Source organism: Eptatretus burgeri, chromosome 13 (genome assembly GCF_056783735.1).
Source record: "Eptatretus burgeri isolate ZD-2024b chromosome 13, Ebu_testis_v1, whole genome shotgun sequence".
Taxonomy (NCBI): domain Eukaryota; kingdom Metazoa; phylum Chordata; class Myxini; order Myxiniformes; family Myxinidae; genus Eptatretus; species Eptatretus burgeri.
The window spans coordinates 41,051,012-41,076,435 of record NC_140973.1 but is presented as its reverse complement, the minus strand read 5'-3'; the positions used below and the strand labels follow the sequence as shown (position 1 = coordinate 41,076,435).

The 25,424-nt window shown below is 42.5% G+C and overlaps 1 protein-coding gene across 2 annotated transcripts in view; it reads right to left on the bottom strand.

Annotated features, from left to right (window-relative positions):
- Window positions 1-25,424, bottom strand: part of LOC147014285 (CLIP-associating protein 1-like) — a 236,650-nt gene that overhangs the window by 5,100 nt on the left and 206,126 nt on the right. For both annotated transcript variants that reach the window (XM_085852150.1, XM_085852149.1), the window contains exons 34-37: window positions 17,739-17,867; window positions 10,946-11,152; window positions 7,966-8,082; window positions 4,597-4,677 (exon numbers count right to left, since the gene is read on the bottom strand). In XM_085852150.1, coding sequence (XP_085708276.1) covers window positions 4,606-4,677; window positions 7,966-8,082; window positions 10,946-11,152; window positions 17,739-17,867 — 525 coding nt within the window. In that variant the 3' untranslated portion in view covers window positions 4,597-4,605. The remainder of the gene's footprint in view (window positions 1-4,596; window positions 4,678-7,965; window positions 8,083-10,945; window positions 11,153-17,738; window positions 17,868-25,424) is intronic.

Genomic DNA, 25,424 nt, shown 5'->3' with positions numbered 1-25,424 from the left:
GGAAACAGGGGGGGGGTTGTTGATGCTCGGGGGAAAGAGGATATCTGGCTGGCTTGGGTCCCGCGACGAGCGACGCCACTGCGACCTCGACCGCGTTCCCGGCCTCCCCTCTCCGCAGCTCCCCGACAGACACGAGCGCAGACGTCCACAAAGCTTCTTGGCTTCTCCAGCCTCTCCCGACCCCGGCAGACACTCTCTCGACTGATTTCGCCGCCGCCACAACTCTCCAACTCTTCCGAAACACTCAACAGAAACTCTCAACACTTGAATTCGCCGCCGCCACAACTCTCCAACTCTCCCACTCTTTTTAACTCTTTCTCTTCTCAACTTTTTTCAACTCTTCACTCTTTCCAACTCTCCACTATTCGCTCCGCGCTCGGCGCTTTATAGTCCGACAGGAGAAATTGTATGCAGATTTTTGGATCAGGAACGGCTCGGGGGCGGAGCCACGCTCGCCCATTGGACAGAGGAAAAGTGGGCGTGAATCATTCTTGATCCGCGAATCTGCATATAGCGATTATACTCCGACGCGCCTGGAGGCGGGGCCAAATCGCCCCACGCTCGCCGATAGGACGGAACAGAAGTGGGCGTGAATCATTCTTGATCCGATTTCTCGGAAAGGCTGGTGTTTTTGCACCCGCTGCACGGTGCGCGCCCTGTACGAGTCCAGTATCGGTGCCCACAAGCGGCGCGGGAATGGCGGTGATGCGATGGTTGCGAGAGCGAGATGTGATGGTAAAGGTCGTGGCTGTCGGCGTTGTTGTTGTTGTGAAGCGGCGCTGCAGTTGGTGGTTGTTGTGTGAAAGCAGTTGTGGAGAAGGTGGATGTTGTGAAGGCGGTTCTGGAGAAGGTGGCTGTGGTTGTCGAGATGCGGTTGGTGGTGGTTGTGGTGGTAGTAATGGCGGTTGGTCCAAAATAAAGATAGTAAAAGAAAAACGGCTATCTAAAAGGGTCGCAGCCCGAATGAATGACATTTATTCCCTCTAAACAACGGGTTTGGGCTAACTACACATATACTTACAGAGATATCTCACCTACGGGACCTGAATGGTGGTTTGCGAATTTCGTCAACCACAACAATATATACATATATATATATATATATATACATATATATATATACATATATATATATACATACATATATACATATATATATATATATATATATATATATATATATATATATATACATACATATATACATATATACATACATATATACATATATATATATACATACATATATACATATATATATATATATATACACACATATATACACATATATACACATATATACACACATATATATACATATACATACATATACATACACATACATACACATGCATACACATACATACACATGCATACACATGCATACACATGCATACACATGCATACACATGCATACACATGCATACACATGCATACACATGCATACACATGCATACACATGCATACACATGCATACACATGCATACACATGCATACACATGCATACACATGTATACACATGCATACACATGCATACACATGTATACACATGTATACACATGTATACACATGTATACACATGTATACACATGTATACACATGTATACACATGTATACACATGTATACACATGTATACACATGTATACACATGTATACACATGTATACACATGTATACACATGTATACACATGTATACACATGTATACACATGTATACACATGTATACACATGTATACACATGTATACACATGTATACACATGTATACACATATATACACATACATATACATACATATAACAGACGCACCTCCTGACTGTTATGGTGAGCATCGCCATTGATTATATCTCACATGGTAAAACCGCATATAATCCGCAAAGAACAACTGTCCGTCTTCCACCCAGACGATTGTTCATGCAAATGCAAACCATTCATCCAGAAGGCATGTGATGTGATCGGTGGGTAAAAGCAGGAATAATGGTCTGTTCTTTATTAATGTTGATGTTTAACGACAGAGACATGACAGAAGTAATTCGACACCATGATTTTTAAAGAATTTTTTATTTAACATTTGATCCGTTTTAATACGTACATATATATACACATATGTGATAGGTGGGCAAGTATATACACGAGTGTTTGGTGGACTTGTCATTTGCAAATTTCAATGCTTTTACTCTTTCAGGCATAGAACAAACGAGTTCTGAAATTTTCTCTTGTGGGATTTCTGCCCAGGCTTCACGCAAAAGGTTTAGTGATTCTGCCCGTGATGTTTGTTTCCTGGACTTTTTCCAGACAGCTCGATTTCTGTCCTGCCATTCTTTGGTCTTTTTTGCAGTGTGGCATGGAGCTCCATCTTCCATGAACAGAGTGTTGTTTTTGACCATCTGACCAGTGGAGAAGATGGGGAGAAGTCCATCCTAAAGGAAAGAAATGTATATCGTAGAGTTGATGCTGCTAGCACACTCCACAAGCTCTGACCGACCAGCGCTCCAGATTGCTCCCCACACCATCACTGAAAAACCACCGTGTTTGATAGTTGGCTGCAATCGGTTCAAAGATAATTCTTGACTGGGAATTCTCCAGACCCAAACGTGTCCACTATCAGAAAATCAAGCAAATTTGGACTCATCTGAAAAAATGACAGTTTGCCAAAACTCCAAGGGTCTGTTGGCCATCTAGTCAGCCCACTTCTTTCTCCTTAGAATGTTGGCTGGTCTAAGAAGAGGTTTTCTCTGAGCTGCTCTCCTACAGTAGCCCAGTTGAAGAAGGTACCACACTGCAGTTGTTCAGCTAACTTGGACCTCCTCTGCAACATCTACTACCTTGCAACGGGGAGTTTTCTCAATGGACCGCTTGACAGCTTGAAGACATCTTTCTGGGGGTCCAGGTCGACCAGAACGGGAAGCTGTGGATTCCTTGCCTTCGCTGGTGAGTTGCACAATCACCCGATTGACCGCAGAAAGCAGAATGCCAAGGTTCTGAGCTATCTGACTCCACCTTCCAATTGGCCAACAATTCATCCTCTTTGAAAATCGCAAAGGTCGTGTGCTTCCTGGGTTTGAGGTATAGTTAATTGTAAAACACGAAAATATATACAGATCCACAAAACTTGCTTTATGTCGATGAAATGAAGAAATTTAAGGTGTCTATTTATTTCTGTCATGTCTCTGTAATGGTAACCATGTAATCTTTGTCTGTTTGACAGTCACCGGGCTGAGGCCTCCGGATTGGAGACAAAGCTTTGGTGTCAAACTTTGGCCAATGGAGATCGGGGGAGTGCTCGTCACACTCCACATGTTTATACTTGCCCACCTATCACATCACGTGCTTTCTGGTTGAATGGTTTGCATTGGTGGGAACAATTGTCTGGGTGGCAGACGGAAATTGTTATATGCGGTTTTATAGTGCGAGACATAATCCATGGTGATGCTCACCATAACAGTCAGCAGGTGCGTCTGATGTTGAAACGATGAATGTTGTCATCATTGGTTAGATATTTATCAGTATGCCGTCCTGATGAGGGCAAACAAGTCCGAAATCCAGAGAGGCGGCTCCGTTTGATGTTAAACTGATGTTGACCATGTCATCTTTGTCTGTTTGACAGAGTCACCCCGCCGAGGTCTCTGGGTTGGAGGTGATGCTTTGGTGCAGGAATATGTCCAATGGAGATCAGGGGAGTGCTGGTCACACTCCACACGTTTCGAGATATAGATATGTATTGTCGGCTAACACTGCCTGTCTGTCCCACATAGAAACACTCCTCGGAGAGGAAAAAAAATTGAGTAAAAGCTACTCCAAATTAATCCAAGCCTCCAGGAAAATTACAATTTGTTTCAATCAGATAAAAAAAAAATTTAACCCAGGAAGTGAATACGCAACAGACCATTGCCTCGATTGCTCCCAAATGTTTTTTTCTTTGCTGTTGATATACAACGTTCCAATTTTGAGTTCTTTCAACCAGCACAAGAATAAAAGGCTACCTTATTTTTTTTCTTGTCATGGTATTTTTACCATTGGCCTCTGCTCGTGTTTATTATTCTACGATAACAGGAACAATGTATTCGGTACTCTTCAATGAGCTCGTTGAGCCTGTCAGTCCATGGATATTGAGGAGAAACACGAAATGCAGGGGCACCATCACAGCTGAAGAGCGAGTCACAAAAACGTTTGCATTTTTGATCCTTGCAGCAAAAAGGGCGAAGCAACTTGTGGGATATTTATTTTGGTGTGGCACACTGATGACAGAAGGGATAAATACACATTTACAACTCCTTCAGGAGGACATAAGCAAACAACTCTGCTCCAGTGGCAAAACTAATTCATGAAGCTCTATCGGGCTGTTGCAGCAGTTACAGACAAGGAAGAGTGTCAAATCAAAATGATGAAGGCAGTCATCCCAATGATCAATCTTGTCAGGTATTTGAAATTTGATAAACATGCAGACTAAAAAGGCAAAAAACGACAAAGGAATCCCGAAGTACAGATCAAGTTCCATGGAGAAAATGAACCAATGCCAAAAGACTCACAGGCGAATTAAACGTACTGCATCTCACTCATGTCAGCAAGTGTTGTGACAAAATAAAGAGTTCCTTACCTTTATAATTCAGATGAAGTTGCTTTCAGAACCACCATTGTTATGAATTGCCCGCTTGATGTACAAATTCAATAGTTTCATCTGGAGTGAAAGGGAAATAATGTTTAAGACAAGAAGTAACTATTTCTCATTAGGGGGTTGGCCTCTGGCATTCTCATCTGAACACCTGGCTCAAGTTCACCTCGTTCACATGCTGATAAAGCCATATGGTTGTCCATTGTCTACTTATGTCCTTGGAATTCATGTAAACGAACAATGACATTTGTTATTGTGCGAGTTTTCCCAAGTGATGCATGCATAGTGCCTTCAGAAAGTATTCACATGACTCAACTTGTCACATTTTGTTGTTACAGCTTGAATTAAAAATTGATAAAATAAAAAAAATTGTCAACAATCTACCTAAAATTCCCCATAATGACAAAGTGAAAACACGTTTTCAAATTTTTTTTACAAATCATTTAAAAATGAAAAGCTAAAATGTCATACGTCAATAAGTATTCAACCCCTTTGCTCTGACACTCCAAATTGAGCTCAGGTGCATCCAATTTCCTTTGATAATCCTTGAGATGTCTCGAGACCTTGATTGGAGTCCACCTGTGGCCAATTTAATTGATTGGACATGATCTAGAAAGAAACACACCTTTCTGCATGAGGTCTCACAGTTGACAGTGCATTTCAGAGCAGAAACTCTCCCATGAAGTCCAAGGAACTGTTTGTAGAACTCGGAGATAGAATTGTGAGGAGGCACAGATCTGGGGAAGGGAATTAAATAATTTATAGTGTTGAAAGTTCCCAAGAGCACAATGAGCTCCATCATTAAGAAATGGAAAGAATATGGAACTACCGAGACTCTTCCTAGAGCTGGCCATTAGACAAAACTGAGCAACCGGGTAAGGACATTGGTCATGGGGGTGACCAAGAACCAATGACCACTCTGCCAGAACTAGAGTTCCTTGGCTGAGATGGGAGAATCTATCAGAAAGACAACAGTCTCTGAAGCACTTCACAAATCTCGGCTTTATGGGAGAGGAGCCGGAGGGAAGCCACTCCTGAGAAAAAGGCACATGATAGCATGCCCGGAGTTTGCAAAGAGGCACGTGAAAGACTGAGAGCATGAGACAAAAGATTATGAGGTCTGATGAGACAAAAATTGAACTCTTTGGCCTCAATGCAAAGCACTATGTCTGGTGGAAATCGAGCAAAGCTCATCACCCATTAAACACCATCTCTACTGTGATGCAAGGTGGTGACAGCATCATGCTTTGGGATGCTTTTCAGCAACAGGGACTGGGAGACTTGTAAGGATAGAGGGAACAATGAATGAAGCCAAATACAGGCAAATCCTTGAGGAGAACCTGCTTCAGAGTGCAAAAGACCTTAGACTGTGTCAAAGATTTACTTTCCGACAGGACAATGACCCCAAGCATACAGCCAAAGTAACACTGGAATGGCTTCAGAACAAGAATCCTTGAGGAGAACCTGCTTCAGAGTGCAAAAGACCTGAGACTGTGTCAAAAATTTATGTTCCAACAGGACAATGACCCCAAGCATACAGCCAAAGCAACACTGGAATGGCTTCAGAACAAGAAGGTGATAGTCCTCAAGTGGCTCATCCAAAGCCCAGACTGGAATTCCATTGAGAATCTATGGAAAAACTTGAAGATTGCTGTTCACTGATGCTCCCAATCTAGCTTGACAGATCTTGAGCAAATCTTGACTCAAACCTGTAATCGCTGAAAAAGGCACTTCTACAAAGGCACTTCAACTCAGAGGGTTGAATACTTATTGATGCAAGACATTTCAGCTTTTCACTTTTAACTAATTTGCAAAAATTTTCTAAAAACATGTTTTCACTTTGTCATAATGGAGTATTTTGTATAGAACAGCACCAAAAAATTTAAATTTAATCCATTTTAAATTCAGGCTGTAACACAACAAAATGTGACAAAAGTCAAGGGTTGTGAACACTTTCTGAAGGCAGTGTACAAGCTACTTCACAGGCTTTAACTGGACCGGCACTTGGAAGAGCGCATACCTCTGCCAGGCTGAGCAGTTTACATTTTGTATCCCATTGATAGGCCAGATTTGAATCCGTCCTTAACCAATCGGCTTGTTCTTGTCACCGAACCAACTCATCCACTTAGTTTTGTCATAATCCGTCCACAACTTTTTGAAATACCATGCTGTATATTGTTTTTGGGTCCATCTCTCAATGGTGAGGAATCTCTTAAAAAAATAATAAAATTGTCACATCTGGATCTTCACCAAAATCGAATCGATTCATCCTTGTCAAACACCCAACCTGTCCACCATATGTCATCCGAATCCGTCCATAACTTTTTGAGATATTATTTTTGAGAGAGACAAACAGAGGAGAAAACATAACCTCCGTCCGCTTTCGGTAGCAGCGGTAACAATTTTGCCCCTATTCCACAGCTCTAACTGCCTACCGGTGCTATGGTTGAAGTTAATCAGTATAAAGCAATTGATATGAAGGTATACTGAAGCATGAACAAGGTGACATTCATGAAAGGTGTTTGACATGAATGGTACCTGTTTGTGAATGACATTGACCAGGGAATATTTCCATTTTGTTATTAATGTTACAGTGAACGATACAGGGAGTCAATAAAGTCCATGTGCAACTTTTAACTTTACAAATTTTTGATGTACACCATGACAGAAACAAACTGTAAATGGCATATGAAAGCATCATTCATTAAGTTTTATGAATGTTAATGTTGTTATTAATGATATTGTTGTTGCAGTTAGAGATTCACAATTCCCCTAGGTTAACGAGTTGACATTTTCTGAAGAGGCAACTTCTACAACAGTGGTAAAGTCAACCACCAAAATTTCCACATTTGGTTCCCAAAATTTAACAATTAAATATTTCACTCACCACCTTGTACCAGCAAGATTAGGTTCCCTGTCAAGATGCTTTGAATATGTGACGGTTCTTGAATGACAGATTCTCAGACAAGTGGATCTGTCGACGTGGTCCAATCGCTTGGCCACCTCGTTCGCCTGACCTGTCCCCATTCGACTACATTTTATGGGGCTATGTAAAACTGTTGTTTACTCATCATATCAAGACCACATTCTTTGGATAAACTTTGGGCTGCAATCACAAATGCAATTCATAAAATTACTCAATAGCAACTGGAGAATGTTTTCATCAAGTTGGAAAATTGGATTGAATGATGGCGATTATGCTGAAGCCATTTATTAGTATTCAATAAACACTTTATTAACTATGCTTTCACAAACCATTTTTCATTTGTTTCTATCACGTAAGCATTAAAAGTTATAAAAGTTCAAAGTTGCCCAAGGACTTTATGGACGTCCTGCACATAAATGTGTGCTTACCTTGCTGCTCGTCAGATTACTCAGGTAGGGTTTTAGGTCTTCACCGATAACACTGTGAATTGCAACGAGGCAGAAAACGCTGGCCTTGCGTACACTGCTTTCAACATTATCGTAACCCTGCAAACAGAGAGAGATAGAGAGATAGAGAGATAGAGAGATAGAGAGATAGAGAGATAGAGAGATAGAGAGATAGAGAGATAGAGAGATAGAGAGATAGAGAGATAGAGAGATAGAGAGATAGAGAGATAGAGAGATAGAGAGATAGAGAGATAGAGAGATAGAGAGATAGAGAGATAGAGAGATAGAGAGATAGAGAGATAGAGAGATATAGAGATATAGAGATATAGAGATATAGAGATATAGAGATATAGAGATATAGAGATATAGAGATATAGAGATATAGAGATATAGAGATATAGAGATATAGAGATATAGAGATATAGAGATATAGAGATATAGAGATATAGAGATATAGAGATATAGAGATATAGAGATATAGAGATATAGAGATATAGAGATATAGAGATATAGAGATATAGAGATATAGAGAGATAGAGAGATAGAGAGATAGAGAGATAGAGAGATAGAGAGATAGAGAGATAGAGAGATAGAGAGATAGAGAGATAGAGAGATAGAGAGATAGAGAGATAGAGAGATAGAGAGATAGAGAGATAGAGAGATAGAGAGATAGAGAGATAGAGAGATAGAGAGATAGAGAGATAGAGAGATAGAGAGATAGAGAGATAGAGAGATAGAGAGATAGAGAGATAGAGAGATAGAGAGATAGAGAGATAGAGAGATAGAGAGATAGAGAGATAGAGAGATAGAGAGATAGAGAGATAGAGAGATAGAGAGATAGAGAGATAGAGAGATAGAGAGATATAGAGATATAGAGATATAGAGATATAGAGATATAGAGATATAGAGATATAGAGATAGAGAGATAGAGAGATAGAGAGATAGAGAGATAGAGAGATAGAGAGATAGAGAGATAGAGAGATAGAGAGATAGAGAGATAGAGAGATAGAGAGATAGAGAGATATAGAGAGAGATATATATATATATATATATATATATATATATATATATAGAAATATATATAGAGAGAGAGAGAGAGAGAGAGAGAGAGAGAGAGAGAGAGAGAGAGAGAGAGAGAGAGAGAGAGAGAGAGAGAGAGAGAGAGAGAGAGAGAGAGAGAGATATATATATATATATATATATATATATATATATATATATATATATATATATATATATATATATATATATATATATATATATATATAGAGAGATATATATAGAGAGATATATATAGAGAGAGATATAGAGAGAGAGAGATAGAGAGATATAGAGAGAGAGATAGAGAGATATAGAGAGAGAGATATAGAGAGAGAGATATAGAGAGAGAGATATAGAGAGAGAGAGAGATGTAGAGAGAGAGAGAGAGATGTAGAGAGAGAGAGAGAGATGGAGAGAGAGAGAGATATAGAGAGAGAGAGAGATATAGAGAGAGAGAGAGATATAGAGAGAGAGAGAGAGAGAGAGAGAGAGAGAGAGAGAGATACAGAAAGAGATAGAGAGATATGGAGAGAGAGAGATATAGAGAGATATATAGAGATATAGAGAGATATAGAGAGATATAGAGAGATATAGAGAGATATAGAGAGATATAGAGAGATATAGAGAGATATAGAGAGATATAGAGAGATATAGAGAGATATAGAGAGATATAGAGAGATATAGAGAGATATAGAGAGATATAGAGAGATATAGAGAGATATAGAGAGATATAGAGAGATATAGAGAGATATAGAGAGATATAGAGAGATATAGAGAGATATAGAGAGATATAGAGAGATATAGAGAGATATAGAGAGATATAGAGAGATATAGAGAGATATAGAGAGATATAGAGAGATATGGAGAGATATGGAGAGATATGGAGAGATATGGAGAGATATGGAGAGATATGGAGAGATATGGAGAGATATAGAGAGATATAGAGACATATAGAGAGATATAGAGAGATATATAGAGTTATAGAGAGATATAGAGAGATATAGAGAGATATAGAGAGATATAGAGAGATATAGAGAGATATAGAGAGATATAGAGAGATATAGAGATAGAGAGATAGAGAGATAGAGAGAGAGATAGATAGAGAGATAGAGAGAGAGAGAGAGAGAGAGAGAGAGAGAGAGAGAGAGAGAGAGAGAGAGAGAGAGAGAGAGAGAGAGAGAGAGAGAGAGAGAGAGAGAGAGAGAGTCATTAGTGGTATTTGAACTCTCGTGCAATTGAGTGCACGTGCGCCTCGACCTTGTGACCACATTCCACATATGCCTTGAGTAGAAACATCACCATCATCAACTTCCTCCCACAACACCCCATTTCAAAAAAATGACAAAAAAACGTCCAAATCATGTCTGCCTGTAAAATGTGTTGATCTACCTTTCCACAAACACGTGCTGTTGCGTTTTTGAGTAAGCACAATGATGGAAGTTAAATAAGCAGAAACATCTTTTGCTACATCTATCTTTCTTTGAAAGAATGTGAGGGAGAGATTAATGTGAAGAAAAGATTAATGTGAGGAAGAGATCAACCTCATTGGTTGGCATCCATGGGGAGGAGGAAGTTCCTCCTGTGGAAATGCTCTGGTGAGTGGGGTGAGAAAAGTGGCACCATTATTACAATGTCGCTGGTACCCAGAGTATCCCAGGAACTGATGGCACTTCTCCCAAGTTCAGTGGCTGTGTTGTGTTAAGACAAACAGTATGTCTGTGTGTGTGTGTGTGTGTGTGTGTGTGTGTGTGTGTGTGTGTAGGGGGGGGGGGTTGGGAGGTGGGAGGGGGCAGCCCGATTACGAGCTTTAGACCTTGTATAAAAAATAAATAAATAAAAATTTCAAATAAAATAAAATAAAAAAAAAGAGTGGAATATAAGTGAAACATACTAGACGACATATTTGGACTAGACTACGTACCTGGAGCAGCCCAGGAATAATGTCTGGTAGGTGAAGATCCAGAGCCTCATGAGACACTCGTTCTACAACATGCGTGAGCATCTTTATGGCAGCCAGGTTGATGGGAAAGCTGGCCGTCTGTACGATAGGACTGAGTACCTTGATACACTGCTCTGAATCAAAGGAACATACCAAGGTGGTGGCAGTCTCTTCTGCAGCACGTACAACCTGTGTTAGGTTGGAAGATGAACAGACACGTTTAACAGTACATTATAAATCTGAACTCTGAGCCACACCTATATTTTCAGTTCTTAACATATGACTTAACATTTCAACATCCAGCCATTTGAAATACCCCAAACATGTTTACTCTGGAAAAGAACCAAAACTTAATTTTGATTACCCTTGCAAAATTGGATAATATCAAAAAAATAATAATAATAAGAATTATTGAACAGAGAACTTTCCTATCTTGTTACTGTATGCTATCTTTATCAGAACCATTGAAATCATCAAGTCTAAGAACAAATGCAGAATTCAACTCCAGAGTTCATAGAACACCTTATCCCACACAGTCTTGAGGAAAAAAAAGGACATGGCAGGGTCTACGACGCCACAATATTTTGTTTTTTTAACACGTTGCATTAGTTCTTCATGGCTTTTGTTTGTATCCTTTATGACGTCCTTAAAAATAGTAAGCTTCCTGTTTGGAATGTTTTTTTAATGTTGTTTGACTGCCAGACAGAGTATTAAAAAAACATCTCACTCCACTCTGCACATGCGTGATTGGAACAAGATTCCATACAATTTGCCAAATTCAGTGGAGCCAAAGTACTGCCAAACCCAAAATAAAAGTTCATTTTTACTTATCAGCATGATAAGTAAAAATTAACTAACCTCGCTGACCGGCATGACATTCACATCATATATTACACTTTCATCGTGTGCGTGACCAAAGGAATCATGAGATGAAAAACAAAACAATAGATATATAATTAAATAATCACTCACGGTTCCCGATCAAAAATATTTGATAAAATAATGATGCAAGAAACCAAGCAACCACCTCCCCACATTATAACCCATCTATAATTATAATCTTTCTCCTCCCATGGGGAGGGTTGGCAAATACCTATTTTGGGAAGCCACACCCATTGACCCCTTTTGGGTCTGAATATTTGAATGCCATGAAGAAACTTTGGTACAAACAGGGTGATGAAGGTTGTGGTAAAGTTTCATCGAAATTGCATGTGATTTCAGAGTTGTTGCAAGTACTTGTGGATGGAAAGATGGATGGACGGACGATGCACCACCAAAAATCTCCCCGGAATTACATTCCAGGTGAGCTAATAATAAGCATCTCCCATCCCCATCTCCTTGAGATGCTGATCAACCTGCTGCAACCATGATGGACGTGGTCGGCCCATTGGCCTCCTCCACTCACGAAGCTCCCTCGCTGAGAGAATCTGGTGAGCAGGATCAGCGTCAGGTAAACGAGCCACGTGTCCGTAGAGCCGCAACAGGTAACAAATCTCATTTGAATCTATCTCAGCAACCGCTCGTTGGACACAAAGTCTGACCAGCGAAAGCCAAGGATTCTCCGAAGAGACCTGGTACCAAAGGAATTACATCTCTGTCTCAGATCCCTGGTCAGAGTCCATGTCTCACATCCATAGAGCAAGACTGGAAGCACCAAGGACCTGAAGACTCAGACTTTCATCCTCCCGCACAGGAAATGGCAGTGCCACACCCCATGATCCACTGAATCCATGACTCCCCAGGCACGACCCAGACATCTGTTGACCTCTGGCTCACAGCCAGCAGAGACATGAATATCACTGCCAAGTTAAGTGAATCTCTCCATGACCTCAACATCCTCGCCACAAACAGGTACAGAAAAGACAGCAGCAAAAAAGATGTCATTGAAAGCCTGGATCTTACTTGTGACCCAGGAAACCCATAATCCCAGTGGCTCCGATTCCTCATTCAGCACCACAAGGGCCCCGAAAAGGATATCTAGAATCTCTGCAAAGATGACTGCATCGTCTGCGAAATCAAGGTCAGAGATCTTGACATTTCCAAAGGATGCATGCAGCTTGATCTCTCAGACATCCTCCCCAGAATCCAGTCCATAAAAGCACTGAAAAATTGTGGGGGGCAGTACACACCCCTGACGAACTCCAGTACCAACTGGAAATCAGTCAGAGATGGTACAGTATCACCACATCTCACAGCACTCTCAGTACCAGAGTATAGTTCAAACATCAGATTGATTAGTTTTGGTGGCACCCCACAAAGACCAAGAAGCCTCTTTCCAGAGATCAACAAAGGCTGCAAGCAGCCCCTGCCGAAACTCTCGTCTGCATTTGGTGTGGACCCGAATAGCAAGGATACAGTCAATCGTTGACCTCCTTGGTGTAAAGCCTGACTGCTCTGGACGCTGGTGCTCAAGCAGATAACGGTAACCCCGATCAAGAATTATCCGAGCAAAGACCTTGCCAGGCACTGGACAGAAGCATCACTACCTCGGTAGTTGTTGCAGTCCTGGCGATCACCCTTCCCTTTCCAGAGAGGGACAACAAGACCCCTCTTTCCAGTCAGTTGGGATGATGTCTGTGCTCCAGGTAGAGTAGAGAACTCCATGCAACGACATGAGTACAGAATTTCCACCAGCCTTGAGAAGTTCAGCGTGGGTGCCACAGATCCCAGGAGTTGGACCCCATTTCAACCGGTTCACCACAGCCTGTTTCTCCACAAACGAAGGTGGATCACAGTTGATTGGAAGGCCAGCAATAGGGATAGTAACACTCCTGTCATCCAACTCAACAGCTGGTGGATCAGCCTGGTATAGCCACTCAAAGTAACCGGCCTGGCGGGCTTTCTCTTCGTACTCCTCTGCCAAGAAACCACCACCCTCTGCTCAAACTGCAGTACACCAAGGGACGGGCTTGGTGGTATGCAATGGACGAATTCCCCTGTAAGCGGGACGAGAATCACCTGTCCACAGGTGATGCTCTACCCCCCTCACAGATTCCTCGCACATAGGCCTCCTTGTCCACCCTTAGCGCATGTGCAGTTTTACACCTCAGCTACCTGAACAGCTCAGCTATTCAGCCTGGACCTGTGACTTTGGTCAATGGTATCCAGTGTCCCTTGAGGAAAATTCTTCTTTGCCCTATGGTGAGTTCCAAGACATCCACCGGCAACATCAAAGACAGTGGTCCTGAAGGCACTCCACAACTCTTCAGGATTTCACAAAGTACCCAGGCCCTCAAAATCCCCACGAAACTTGTTGGCAAACTCCTTAGCTACCCTCTCATCCTTGAGCTTGCCAACATCCAGCTATCTCCTGGATTTAAGCTGCAACTTCAGAGTTGCTACAACATGCCTGTGGTCAGTATTGAGGAACTTTGCACTCTGGTAGATCCTACAGTTCTGGATCATCCTCGGGTGAACATCAACAAGCACTTGGTAAATCTCCTTTGTCACACCACCAGCATTGGAATACCAAGTCCAGCGATGAGCCTGTGGGTGCTGAAACCATGAACCAGCCACCCTAAGTCCACGACTTCTTGCAAAGTCAAGGAACTTAGTGCTATTCTGGTTCACAGTTCCAGACAAATGGGGACCAACACATGTCTCATAACCATCTCGATCAGTTCCAGTTGATGCATTGAAATCCGCCAAGACGCGAAGAGTATCTCGCCTGGGACACTGATCAACCACAGACTAGAGCGTAGCATAGAATGCGTCCTTCAATGTGAGATCACTCGCCTCAGTCAGAGCATATGCAGAGACCAGGCAAATGACACCAAATAGGCCGGGGGCCAGTGGGACCTACCTTGCGCCCCCTACCCCCCCCCGTGACAATTTTTCACTGATACCACAGTGTGCATATATATCCCAAGTATCAGAAAAAAGATGTTCCCAGAAAAATAACTCACTTGCACTATGCATTATTAAGCTGTTTCCATTTTTGCATGTAATTAAGCTATCAAAACATTATTCTTCATCTCTGACAACAAAGGAAATATGCTCACTCTATTCCTAGACCCTCCAAACATATGTGTAGATTCCTCATTTACAAATTTCCATGAACCAGAAGTTGAGATATTTATGAAAATGAGAATTTCCATAATGGCGGATCCTAATTAGCATATCAATGCATTTAAAATTATTTCCACTAATTTCACTCAAACAGAAAATAGTTACGTTTCCCTTAAACACCAACAGACATCATAAGTCGCAGTTATGTATTATATCAGGCCCAGGTAATTAATTCTATTGATTAATCTGATTTCGCATGATTTTCGAACGATTCATTGTGGTTTGTATTTTATGCTAATTAGCCGACTTTAAAAATTTCAAAAGTTTTAATATATTTTTTGCCAACGTGGCTTGTATCTGGCAACACTTAAGTAATGTTTTTTTGCCAAAAAACTGACGTGTGGTAATTACAAGGAAAGAAAATAGAAATTCTTGCATTTTTGTGGGAATTATTCTCTTTAAGTCAAATTTAATTAATATTCAAATGAGCTAATTAGCATAAACAAAATATATTGTAATACATAATGTATAAGCTTTAATTTGACACCAATTTTGTGATTTTATGTTTATATTTGACAGAGATATTGACATTTTGCCAATCTTTGTGAGATTCGTCTATTTTTGATTGGTTGCCATGGAAACAGCTTAATAAAGCATAGTGCAAATGAGTTATTTTTCTGGGAACATCTTTTTTCTGATACTTGGGATATATATGAACATTGTGGTATCAGTGAAAAATTGTCACGAGGGGGGGGGGGTGCAAGGTAGGTCCCACTGGCCCCCGGCCTAAAAGGATTGATGAATCCTTAGTCTCATAATACGCTCGTTGACCGGTGTTACCTCAATTATCATTGGAGTCAGCTTATTGGACACAGCAACAGCAACTCCTTGGGCATGGTAACCATCAAAACGATCATACTAATAGAAGATGTAACTTCCTGCCATGATCTCGCTGCAATTTGGTCTCCTAAACATCAGAGAGTGCTGCAATACCGATATCCAAACGGTTGAGCTCAGATGATAACAGAGACAGGTGATCATCCTCTCTTAGGGATAGGACATTCCAGGCACCAACCCGGGACCGCCTCAGGTTAACCCAAGGAGACCGCCGTCTGGTGGACGACGCCTCAGCACCATCCCAACACACTACCGCAATCTGACCTGGGAAGGTTATCCCGTGGTTTTCCTCCTTTCAATGTTTTGGGGTCCAGAAGGCTTTGCCCCAATCCCGTCATCCGGTGAGCTGCCCTGCAGAGGGAAGCTGCATAGGAGGTACTCCCACGGAGTGGGTTTTCAGATTTTTTTTTGTGCTTTTCGTATGTTTTGCGGAATGAAGGGTCTAACGGTGGCCGGAGTGCAAATCCTTCCAACAACCTCCTAATAAAAAGTAATCCAAATGCAGGAGGACGTCCACAGACACAGTTGGGCACGAGATATAGATGGCCGTTGGCTCACAAGGAGCTCCTTCACCCTTTTTTGTTTTTAATCCTGATGGGTGTCCACATCATGAAACAGGTCAGTACAGGTTTACATGGTACCTGCATCAAGTCACAGATCTAATCTGACCTGACCTGACAGAAGCTTGAAGAGCGCTCACCAAATGGCTTGACCACCCAAGCAAGCACTCCAACGAAACGGTTGAAGAAACTTTCAAAAAAAAACGAAACGTTGAATTTTTTATGTTTATCGATCTATGCCAAAGTGACAGGTCATATAATGAAAGATCAGACATGGTGTGATCTAAAATTGCACATTTTCAGCGAGCGAGCCACTGCCCGACACACTGCACTGCAAAGTGGGGCCAAACACAGGCGAGCAGGGCCTGAACTTTGTTCAAGTTGATCGATATATTCATATTCATATTCATATATACTGCTTAGGTCAATAAAGAAATTAAAATTTTCAAATTCAGCTCAGGTTAAGAGATTCTAAAGGTCATGGCATGTGCGGAAATTAAATAAAGCCATGACCACTGGCGTCTCCAGGCATTTATAAGCATTGCAATGTATCCAGCGATTCGTAGGTATGATGATCAGGCATTCGATGATTTGAGTGAGAAAAGTGAAAAACAAAACTTTATCGCTGAGAAACCATTGCGGCCTGTTCCAGGTCGAGGCATTGTTGAGCAGGCCAAAATAAATGGTGAATTAAGGTCCCAGCGAGGGACAGTGAGGTGACCAAGGAGAACGCCTTGATAAAGGATAATTAAATAAGACCGTTAATTATCTTCAAAAGGGGTGTTTAAATTAACCCAAACACCCAGGTTTCACTCACGCACTACCTTGGATTTCCCTTGGTATGCATGCAAAGTTTGGGGCCGCTCGGTTTCATGGTTTTGGAGTTCTGGAAGAGACGGACGGACTGACACACTGACATTTATTGGTATTCCTGTGGGAATAAGTTGGTGCAATTACCGTAACGGCATGGTTTAGACCTGATTTAGAGTGCAAAATGCATTCTCCGCTCAGGTGTGTTTGACAATCGAATTGCCTCAATCATGGTTTCCACACCAGCTGTGGATGCAGTTATGGTTAAGGCAGTTGATGTGGAGACCGTGCATGGGACAATACATTTTCTGGCATCTTGACTGTGGTGTGGATGGTTTCATGTCCTTGTGTGGATGCAAGTTGAGAGGGAGAGGAAGGATGACGGAGAAAAGGAAGTGAGAGCTTGTGGCCCGTTCATGAATTCAGCTTGCAAGGATTGAGCAAAAGAGGTTAAGAAGGAAGAGTTCATGTTGCATTGCCATCTTTGAAATCATATTGACCTCTTTCTGCGTGTCCTTGTGGGCCTCCAGTATTTTGATAATCGTAAGTTCCGCGTAGTTTTTGAAACGTCCTGGTTGGTGCTGCAGGAGCTCACGAAGTACACGTACGGCCAGAGCACGCAGTGAGGGCTGGAACAGTCACGCAAAAATCATTAAATGCAAGTATACAAACTGGCATCATAACCATCTATATAATTTATGCAACAACCATGGTAAAGACAATGTTGACAACAGACTTATAAAGGCAGGAATTTGAAATGTGCCCTCAGTACCAGAACACAGTGTATTGATATTATTGAATTTGGTACATGTTGAAGTAAAACCACTTACTTACAGCATCTCAGATATCCACCGCTCAAGGCAAAAAGCAAATTACTTTGTATCATATTCAGTAAAAGCCTGGTGTTGACATAAAGGTTAAGGTGGCCGGCTTAAGATCTTCGGGTCTCGAGTTCAAGGCCAATGCACCATTGAATTAACACCAGGTGGGTTGACTCAGTCTGTCGACCTTCCATGGTCGGCAAAATATGTACCATCTTACTGGAAGTGGGTGCAATGCATCAGCAGCCAGCAGCACTCCCAGACAATGATGCACCCAAGCACCCACAGGTTGCACACGAATAAGTACATCTGTAGCACGTTCGGTCGATTATTAGGCAACCAAGCCATCCTGGCTGGTCCCCTATTGATTTTCTACGGATTATTTTTGTAACTCGCCTCTCCGACAAGGTTGGAGATGGGGACATTAAAATGAGCTCCAATTGACCGACCGGTCGGTCATCTGTCCATGTACTTTTGTGTACGCAATATTTCAAAAACAGTTGAACATTTAGCTTTCGTATTGCAGATATTGATTCCTCATGACATGATCTCAATCTGATTAGATCAAGGCTGTGATTGGCTGAATTTTGTTCCCATGGAAACCATCTTGGTAACTTGGATTGTGCACGTGATATTTCAAAAACCGTTCAAGATTTCGCTCTCATATTACACAGGTGTATTCCTCATAGCACCAAAAAGGCAGGGGACCGAGAGTATCAGCTCCTTGTTATACACCACCCCTCCCTATTCCATTTTTCGGCGCTGCACAGCGTCGAAGGCTTTCGGCGCCTGCCGATGACGTGCCGAAAGGGGATGCTCAGTTTTTACTCCGTTTGTTGGGTGGTCACTAGACTACCCTTATTCTCAGTTTTTCCGTCTGTTGGATTCGCTAGATATCCCTTATTGTCAGGTTTTCCGTGTGTGTGTGTGTGTGTGTGCGTGTGCGTGTGCGTGTGCGTGTGCGTGTGTGCGTGTGTGCGTGTGTGCGTGTGTGCGTGTGTGCGTGTGTGCGTGTGTGCGTGTGTGCGTGTGTGTGTGTGTGTGTGTGCGCGCGCGCGCGCGCGCGCAACACGAGGCTCCACAGCACAAACAAGCAAACCAATTTCGATGAAACTTGACGACCAGGTGCCATATGGGCTGGGAATGTGCGCGTTTCAGTTTCGTTGCTAAGCAACCACCCGTTGCTATGCAGCGGCCGAAAAACCGCGTTCACCATTTTCAATACTTATCCGAATGGTTTGAATGTGGAGAAGCAAGACTTCGGAATTAAACACTTTGAGATATTTAGAAAATTTTACTCGTGCCGATTTTTGATTTAGGTTTTATTTTTCAAATGGTCGTCCTTCAAAAATAGGGTGTCTATTGACCGTCATTTTTTATGAGGGGCTTAGGAAAGTGGGCGGAGCTTAGGGAAAGTGGACGTGGTTGATGAAAAGTGGGAGTGGCGTAGGAAAGTGGGTGTGGCTTGTGAAAAATAATGTGTGGCTCAGGAGGTGGTCAAACAAGAGCATTGAGAGAAGTTTATCGGGTTTTCCGTCTGTTTGTCATTTACACTTTCCTCCATCTCCACTCTGAGGAGTGCCAGTTGGCAAAATACGCAATTGGAAAAATCTTGCCAGGCAGAGGAACAATTGTATGTGAACCAATACGTCTTGGCAATGAATCTTCGTTGGTGGATCGGTCAGAATGAAAAGCATCGTATCCAGCGCTTAGATCCTAGCGGATCCCTCGTCGCCTACCGGCTTGTCTATATGTTTGTATGTAATGGACAGCTCTGGAGGCCAGAGGAGTCAACCGATTTTAATGAAACTTGACAGGTAGGTTCATACCAGGATCTAGTTGTACATTTTTGAGTACCGTTGCTATGGACGCCACCGTTGCCTAGCAATGGGACTTTGAAATTTTTGAAAAATCCTAAAAAAATTATTTTTTCGAAAATCAAAAATCAGCTTCCACGCTTTTATGCGCACTATAATCAACCTCTGTCAAAAAGTTTCAGCCCGATCCGTCAAAACTGTATGACTAGTATGCAATTATGTAGCGACCACCCATGTCGCCTACCGGCTTGTTTTCTTGTTTCTTTGTCTGTCTGGGCAATATCCCAGCCATCCTTTGAGCAAGGAAGCTGAGATTTGGACACAGTGATCAAGTGATTTGGCAATCAAGGATATTTTTGATTTATTGATTAATCAATTAATTTTCGATTAATTACTTGCTTAATTTTCAAAAAGTTACTGATTCGGATGAAACGGTGGTGGTTAAGATACGCTATTAGCCAATTGATTAAGAAATTAATTATTTTACGATTATTATTTATTTTAATTATGCAATTGATCCATTAATAAATTATTGTGCACCGCTCCCTCCCAATTCCATCTCCACGTGTTTCATAGCAGAGTAAGCATCATTTGTACACATTTCATCTGAGAAGTGCATTTAGTACATGTGGACAGAGAGAAGTTGCTTTAAAATAAAAAAAAGGTTTTGAAAAAGACCAACTCTTCATGAAAGCAGCACAGGTCAAGAATCGTTTTAATTTATAACCATTTTTATAGGCTTATGTATTGTTTATGCTGTTACCTGTTATTTGTGTATGCTCATATCTGTTATTATGCTTTACTGGTGAACATGTGAGACCATTTTTCTCTGCATTGAAAATGTGAACAATTTCCGAACTACTGTCATTTCAATAAATGTAACACCAAATCGTCATGGATTTTTTTGTACACTGCTCCCTCCTAATTCCAGCTCCATGTGCTGCACAGCAGCATCGCCGGGTGCCGAAGGCGCCCCGGCAATGTCATGTGTTGGATGATATGTTATTAATTTATTTGGCATGGAGGAGGTGTATTTTGAAAGTAGCTCTACTTGGTTTTTATTCTTTTTATTCTTCCGGCACCACTTTTCTCTATTATTCGCTTTTAATTTTTTTTTTTCCTCAGCAAGTGTTTGTCCAATCGACACAAAACTTTCAACAGAGGAGCAACTCCCCATGGATTATTTTAATGATAATTATGACATCACAGGTCACGTGGTATGGCAGCTATATTGGATTAAAGGAAAAAAAAACTTTGGACATCTCCAAAAGAGCTAAACAAAATTTTTTTGAAACTTCGAACATCATCAACTCCCCACGGGAAATAAAGCTTGATAACAATGACATCATCGGTGAAGTGGTATACCAGCCATAACTGATTGAATCAAAATCCTTATGCAAAAACACCCCTAAAAAACTGAACATTATCGAGGGTGATCTTTAGCATACAAGGAAAAGATGTCCGAGGCCTTCGGAAACCGTATCAATCCTTTTATCCCCCACACCGTGAACCCCCTTTTTCTCGCTCATCAGTTCCGGTTGCAACCAGTAACGGAAACCCGAGATCCAACATATTGTTGCGAATTCGCGCCCGCCGGCGTGCGAACGGTCACGTAACTCGAATCGCGGCACGTCGCCCACCGGACGGACAATTCTGTCGTGACCCTCTCGGACCAACGCCGGGAGCTAGTCACGGGTGGGCCTTTCGGCCTCACCATGATCGAGCCAATCGGCCCCCCGCGTGGGATAGGGTTGTTCGCCAAACTCGACCTACCAACGTACCCACGCGGAGGGTAGACCGGGCGATCGCACCTCGCCGCAGGTCGACTCCGGACACGGGCCACTTAAGCGATCTGTTCCGTACTATCGGGATAACCGAGCGGTGTTATCGTTGGCCTCGACGGTTCCGATTAATTATCGGGCGTATTAAGCCCGCTACCAACCCTTTACGTGATGCAAGATGGAGATTCAATTAAAGAAAAGACGAAGCAAAACGGGAAAACAGTTCAACATGATGCACATTTATTCTGCGGCACACGGAGAGCACACATATACAATTAAACAGAATGCACATAAAGCAATTGCAACAAAAGAAACACAACAATGCAGATCTACAACCGACTACGCGTACACATGGCAACACTTACACAGTTTTACTTCACCAGACTGGCGCCACACACACACGTTTACACAGAAACAAAAGAAAAGGGCCACCCTCAAAGACAAGGGGGCAGACAGGGCCTGTGGGCCAATATTTGCGCGGGACCTGAAAGAGCGGTCAGGTCCGCGAGATCGGGTGGATCCTACCCGTGTCTTTGTGATGAGCCGCAAATGTGGCAGCGCAGCGGTGCCCCGACTTCGTGCTCCTTCGCGGGGTTTCATTGGCACTGCTTGGAGTGGGGTGGGAACAGGGCCCCCTTTTCGCACTATCTCAGCACGGGGGAAAAAGGGGGGGGGGATTTGTTGATGCTCTGGGGAAAGAGGATAGCTGGCTTGCTTGGGTCCCGTGACGAGCGATTCCACCGCGACCTCAGCGCCGACCGCCGTCTTCCTTGCCTCGGACCCGAGCTCCTCGGTCTCTTCCCCAATTCTCCTCAGCCGACTGCAGCAAACCACCTGTACCGCCCTCGCCTCCCGACTCCACTCCGCGCTCCAAACTGCCTCTGCCCAAAACTCTCTCCGCTCTTCTGCCACTCTCCGCTCTTCCAAGGCCGACTCTGCCTTTTCTGCCACTCTCCGAGACCAACTCTGCCGAGACCGACTCGACCCAAAGGAACTCTGCCCAGATTCGCCCCGCGCTCGGCGCTTTATAGGCCGGCAGGAGAACCCATATGCAAATTTCTGGATCAGAACGAGCTCGGGGGTGGAGCCACGCTCGCCCATTGGACGGAGAAAAAGGGGAGTGAATCTCCCCTGATCCTAGAATTTGCATATCTCGATTCTACACAGACGCGCCTGGAGGCGGGGCCAAACCGCCCCGCGCTTGCTGATTGGATGGATCAGAAGTGGGCGTGTAGCATTCCTGATCCGAATTCTCCTCGGAAAGGCCGCATTTTGCACTCGCGGCTCGGCACGCGTCCCGTACGAGCCCAGGACAGCCTGACGCTCGGTGCTCCCAGGTGGTGCGGGAATGGCCGCAGAAGGAGAGAGGTGAAGGTGGTGGAGGGTTTATGGTGGTGGTTTATGGCCATGGTGCCGTTTGGAATGGCGGTGATGCGATGTTTGCGGGAGCGAGTTGTGAAGGTAAAGATCGTGGCTGTTGGCGTTGTTGTTGTGAAGCGGCGTTGTGGTTGGTGGTTGTTGTGTGATGGCGGTTGAGACGTGGTTGGTTCAAAATAAAGATAGAACAGAAAAACGGCTATCTCAAAGGGTCGCAGCCCGAATGAATCACATTTATTCCCTCTAAACAACGGGTTTGGCCTAACTACACATGTACTTACAGAGATATCTCACCTACGGGACCTGAATGGTGGTTTGCAAATTTCCTCAACTACAACAATATTTATGTACTACCACAATAAAGGCAAAATTATGCCACTACAGATCTACGAAGAAATTTGGTGACAGAATTAAATTTATGATGTAATCAGTCACATGGTTTGGCAGCCATACTCGATTGAAAATAAAAATCTTTAATAATCTCCTTCTCCAGAACTGCTCAAGAGATTTATGTGAAACTTCATACACTTGATCAACTATCCATGGGGAATATAGGGTGATGATTTAAAGATCACAGTTCACATGTTCTGGCAGCCATATTGGATTTAAGCTAAAACCTAGAAAAAGCATCTGCTCTCAAACCACCCAACTGATTGACATGAAACGTAATGTTTGACTTGGCATGGGGAAACAACAAAAACATCATTGGCCACATGGCATGGCAGCCATATTAGATTGAAGGAAAATATTGTTAAAAGTCTTTCTCTGAAACCGATTAACCTATTGATGTGAAACTTCACACCTATAATCCAATATCATTGGGACAAAGAGTGTGACAACAATGCAGTAATCAGTCATTTGTGGTTCGGTAGCCAGATTGGATTAAAGGAAAAAACTAACATTTTTTTCTCAACGAGAACAGGTGATTGATGGCATCATCGTTATCAAACTATATTCCCCGTGGAGTATCAGTGACATCCGTCAAGTTTCATTTATTTTCGATGAGCCATTTCAGAGAAAACATGTTGAAGAAAACATTTTACTACATGCATGGGTGAAACTGCAAAACTTTTCAAAAAAGGAAAAATGAGATTTTCCAAGGGGGTAAGCTCCCCCATAAAATTTTGAAAAATTGATGTCAAAATATGCATTTTGGGGGTGATTCTGTTCATATTGAAACAAAAAAAAAATGCAAATGAAAGTGATATTTGGGGAAGAATTTTTTTTAGTTTCACATGAGCATTCATTGCTGGAGCCTGGTGCTGGCTTAAGATCTTAGGGTCATGGGTTCAAGACCTTCTCCTGCTGTTGAATTAACACCAGTTTTGTTGACTCAGTCCGTCATTCTTCTGAGGTTAGCAAAATGAGTAACAGAGGGCAGAGGGCACTGCATCAGAGTTGGCCAGCAATCGGAGTCATGAATGTCTGAAAGGAATTCAAATGCCACAAGGGAATGGTAAGTTGCCGAGGTACTTCAATGAATAGCCCTCTGGAATCCGGCAGGACCGAAGGTAGGAATGTTGATGAAGGATCCTAGGAGAAATCGACTCCAGACTCTTGAGACGAGCTTCATCAACCCGTGTAAGGCAATGTGAGACGTGCAAGGTACCACAAAGGTAAAGAAGGGCTCTTTACTTTAAAAACGAGCCACACGAAGGTGCCAATGTCAAGTGAAGAATCATTACCAGCGAAACTCCATGATAAGGGTTTTCCTTTTCAGCACAACACCAGGCACAGAAGATCTCTGTGGAGTGGAATACGTCTGAGAGACACCAACAAATGGTGGTTGTTGGCACCCAAATCGCCAAACAGGCGGATCTTTAGCGTGGAAGGAAAAGACATCCGAGGTGTTCGGAATCTGAGTCCATCCTTTATTCCACCATGACCGAACAACCTGCTCATCTCTCTCCCGGTTGCACCCAGCTCAGGAAAACCCCCGATCAACCCAAGCTTGAGAATACTTACACATGAAAGGAAAAAGGATGCCGCTACAGATCGCAATGACACGCAAGTTCTCCTCGACCTTTTGTGACACGATTGAAGAAGAATTATACCAAAGGATAAATAGTAAGTCCCGTCTCAGTGATAACTCAAGCAGTCTTCTACAGGAATGAAATTATAAATACAGCTATTACAAATCACCTACGAGGGATGAATGAACGGCACAGCCTTCCATTCGATCGGGGAAACCCCGCGTCCCCGCCTTTTCCTTTTCCCTGCCTGGTTTTACAATTTCCTCTATCTTCTTTAAACTTAATCTCCACATATTTTCATTTCAAGGAGCATCATTCCGATCACAAATTAACACAAGACCACTAATATAACAAAATTAAATGTTAACAAACACTCGTGATGTCAACAAATATAAATGGCATTCCAACGCAATAACC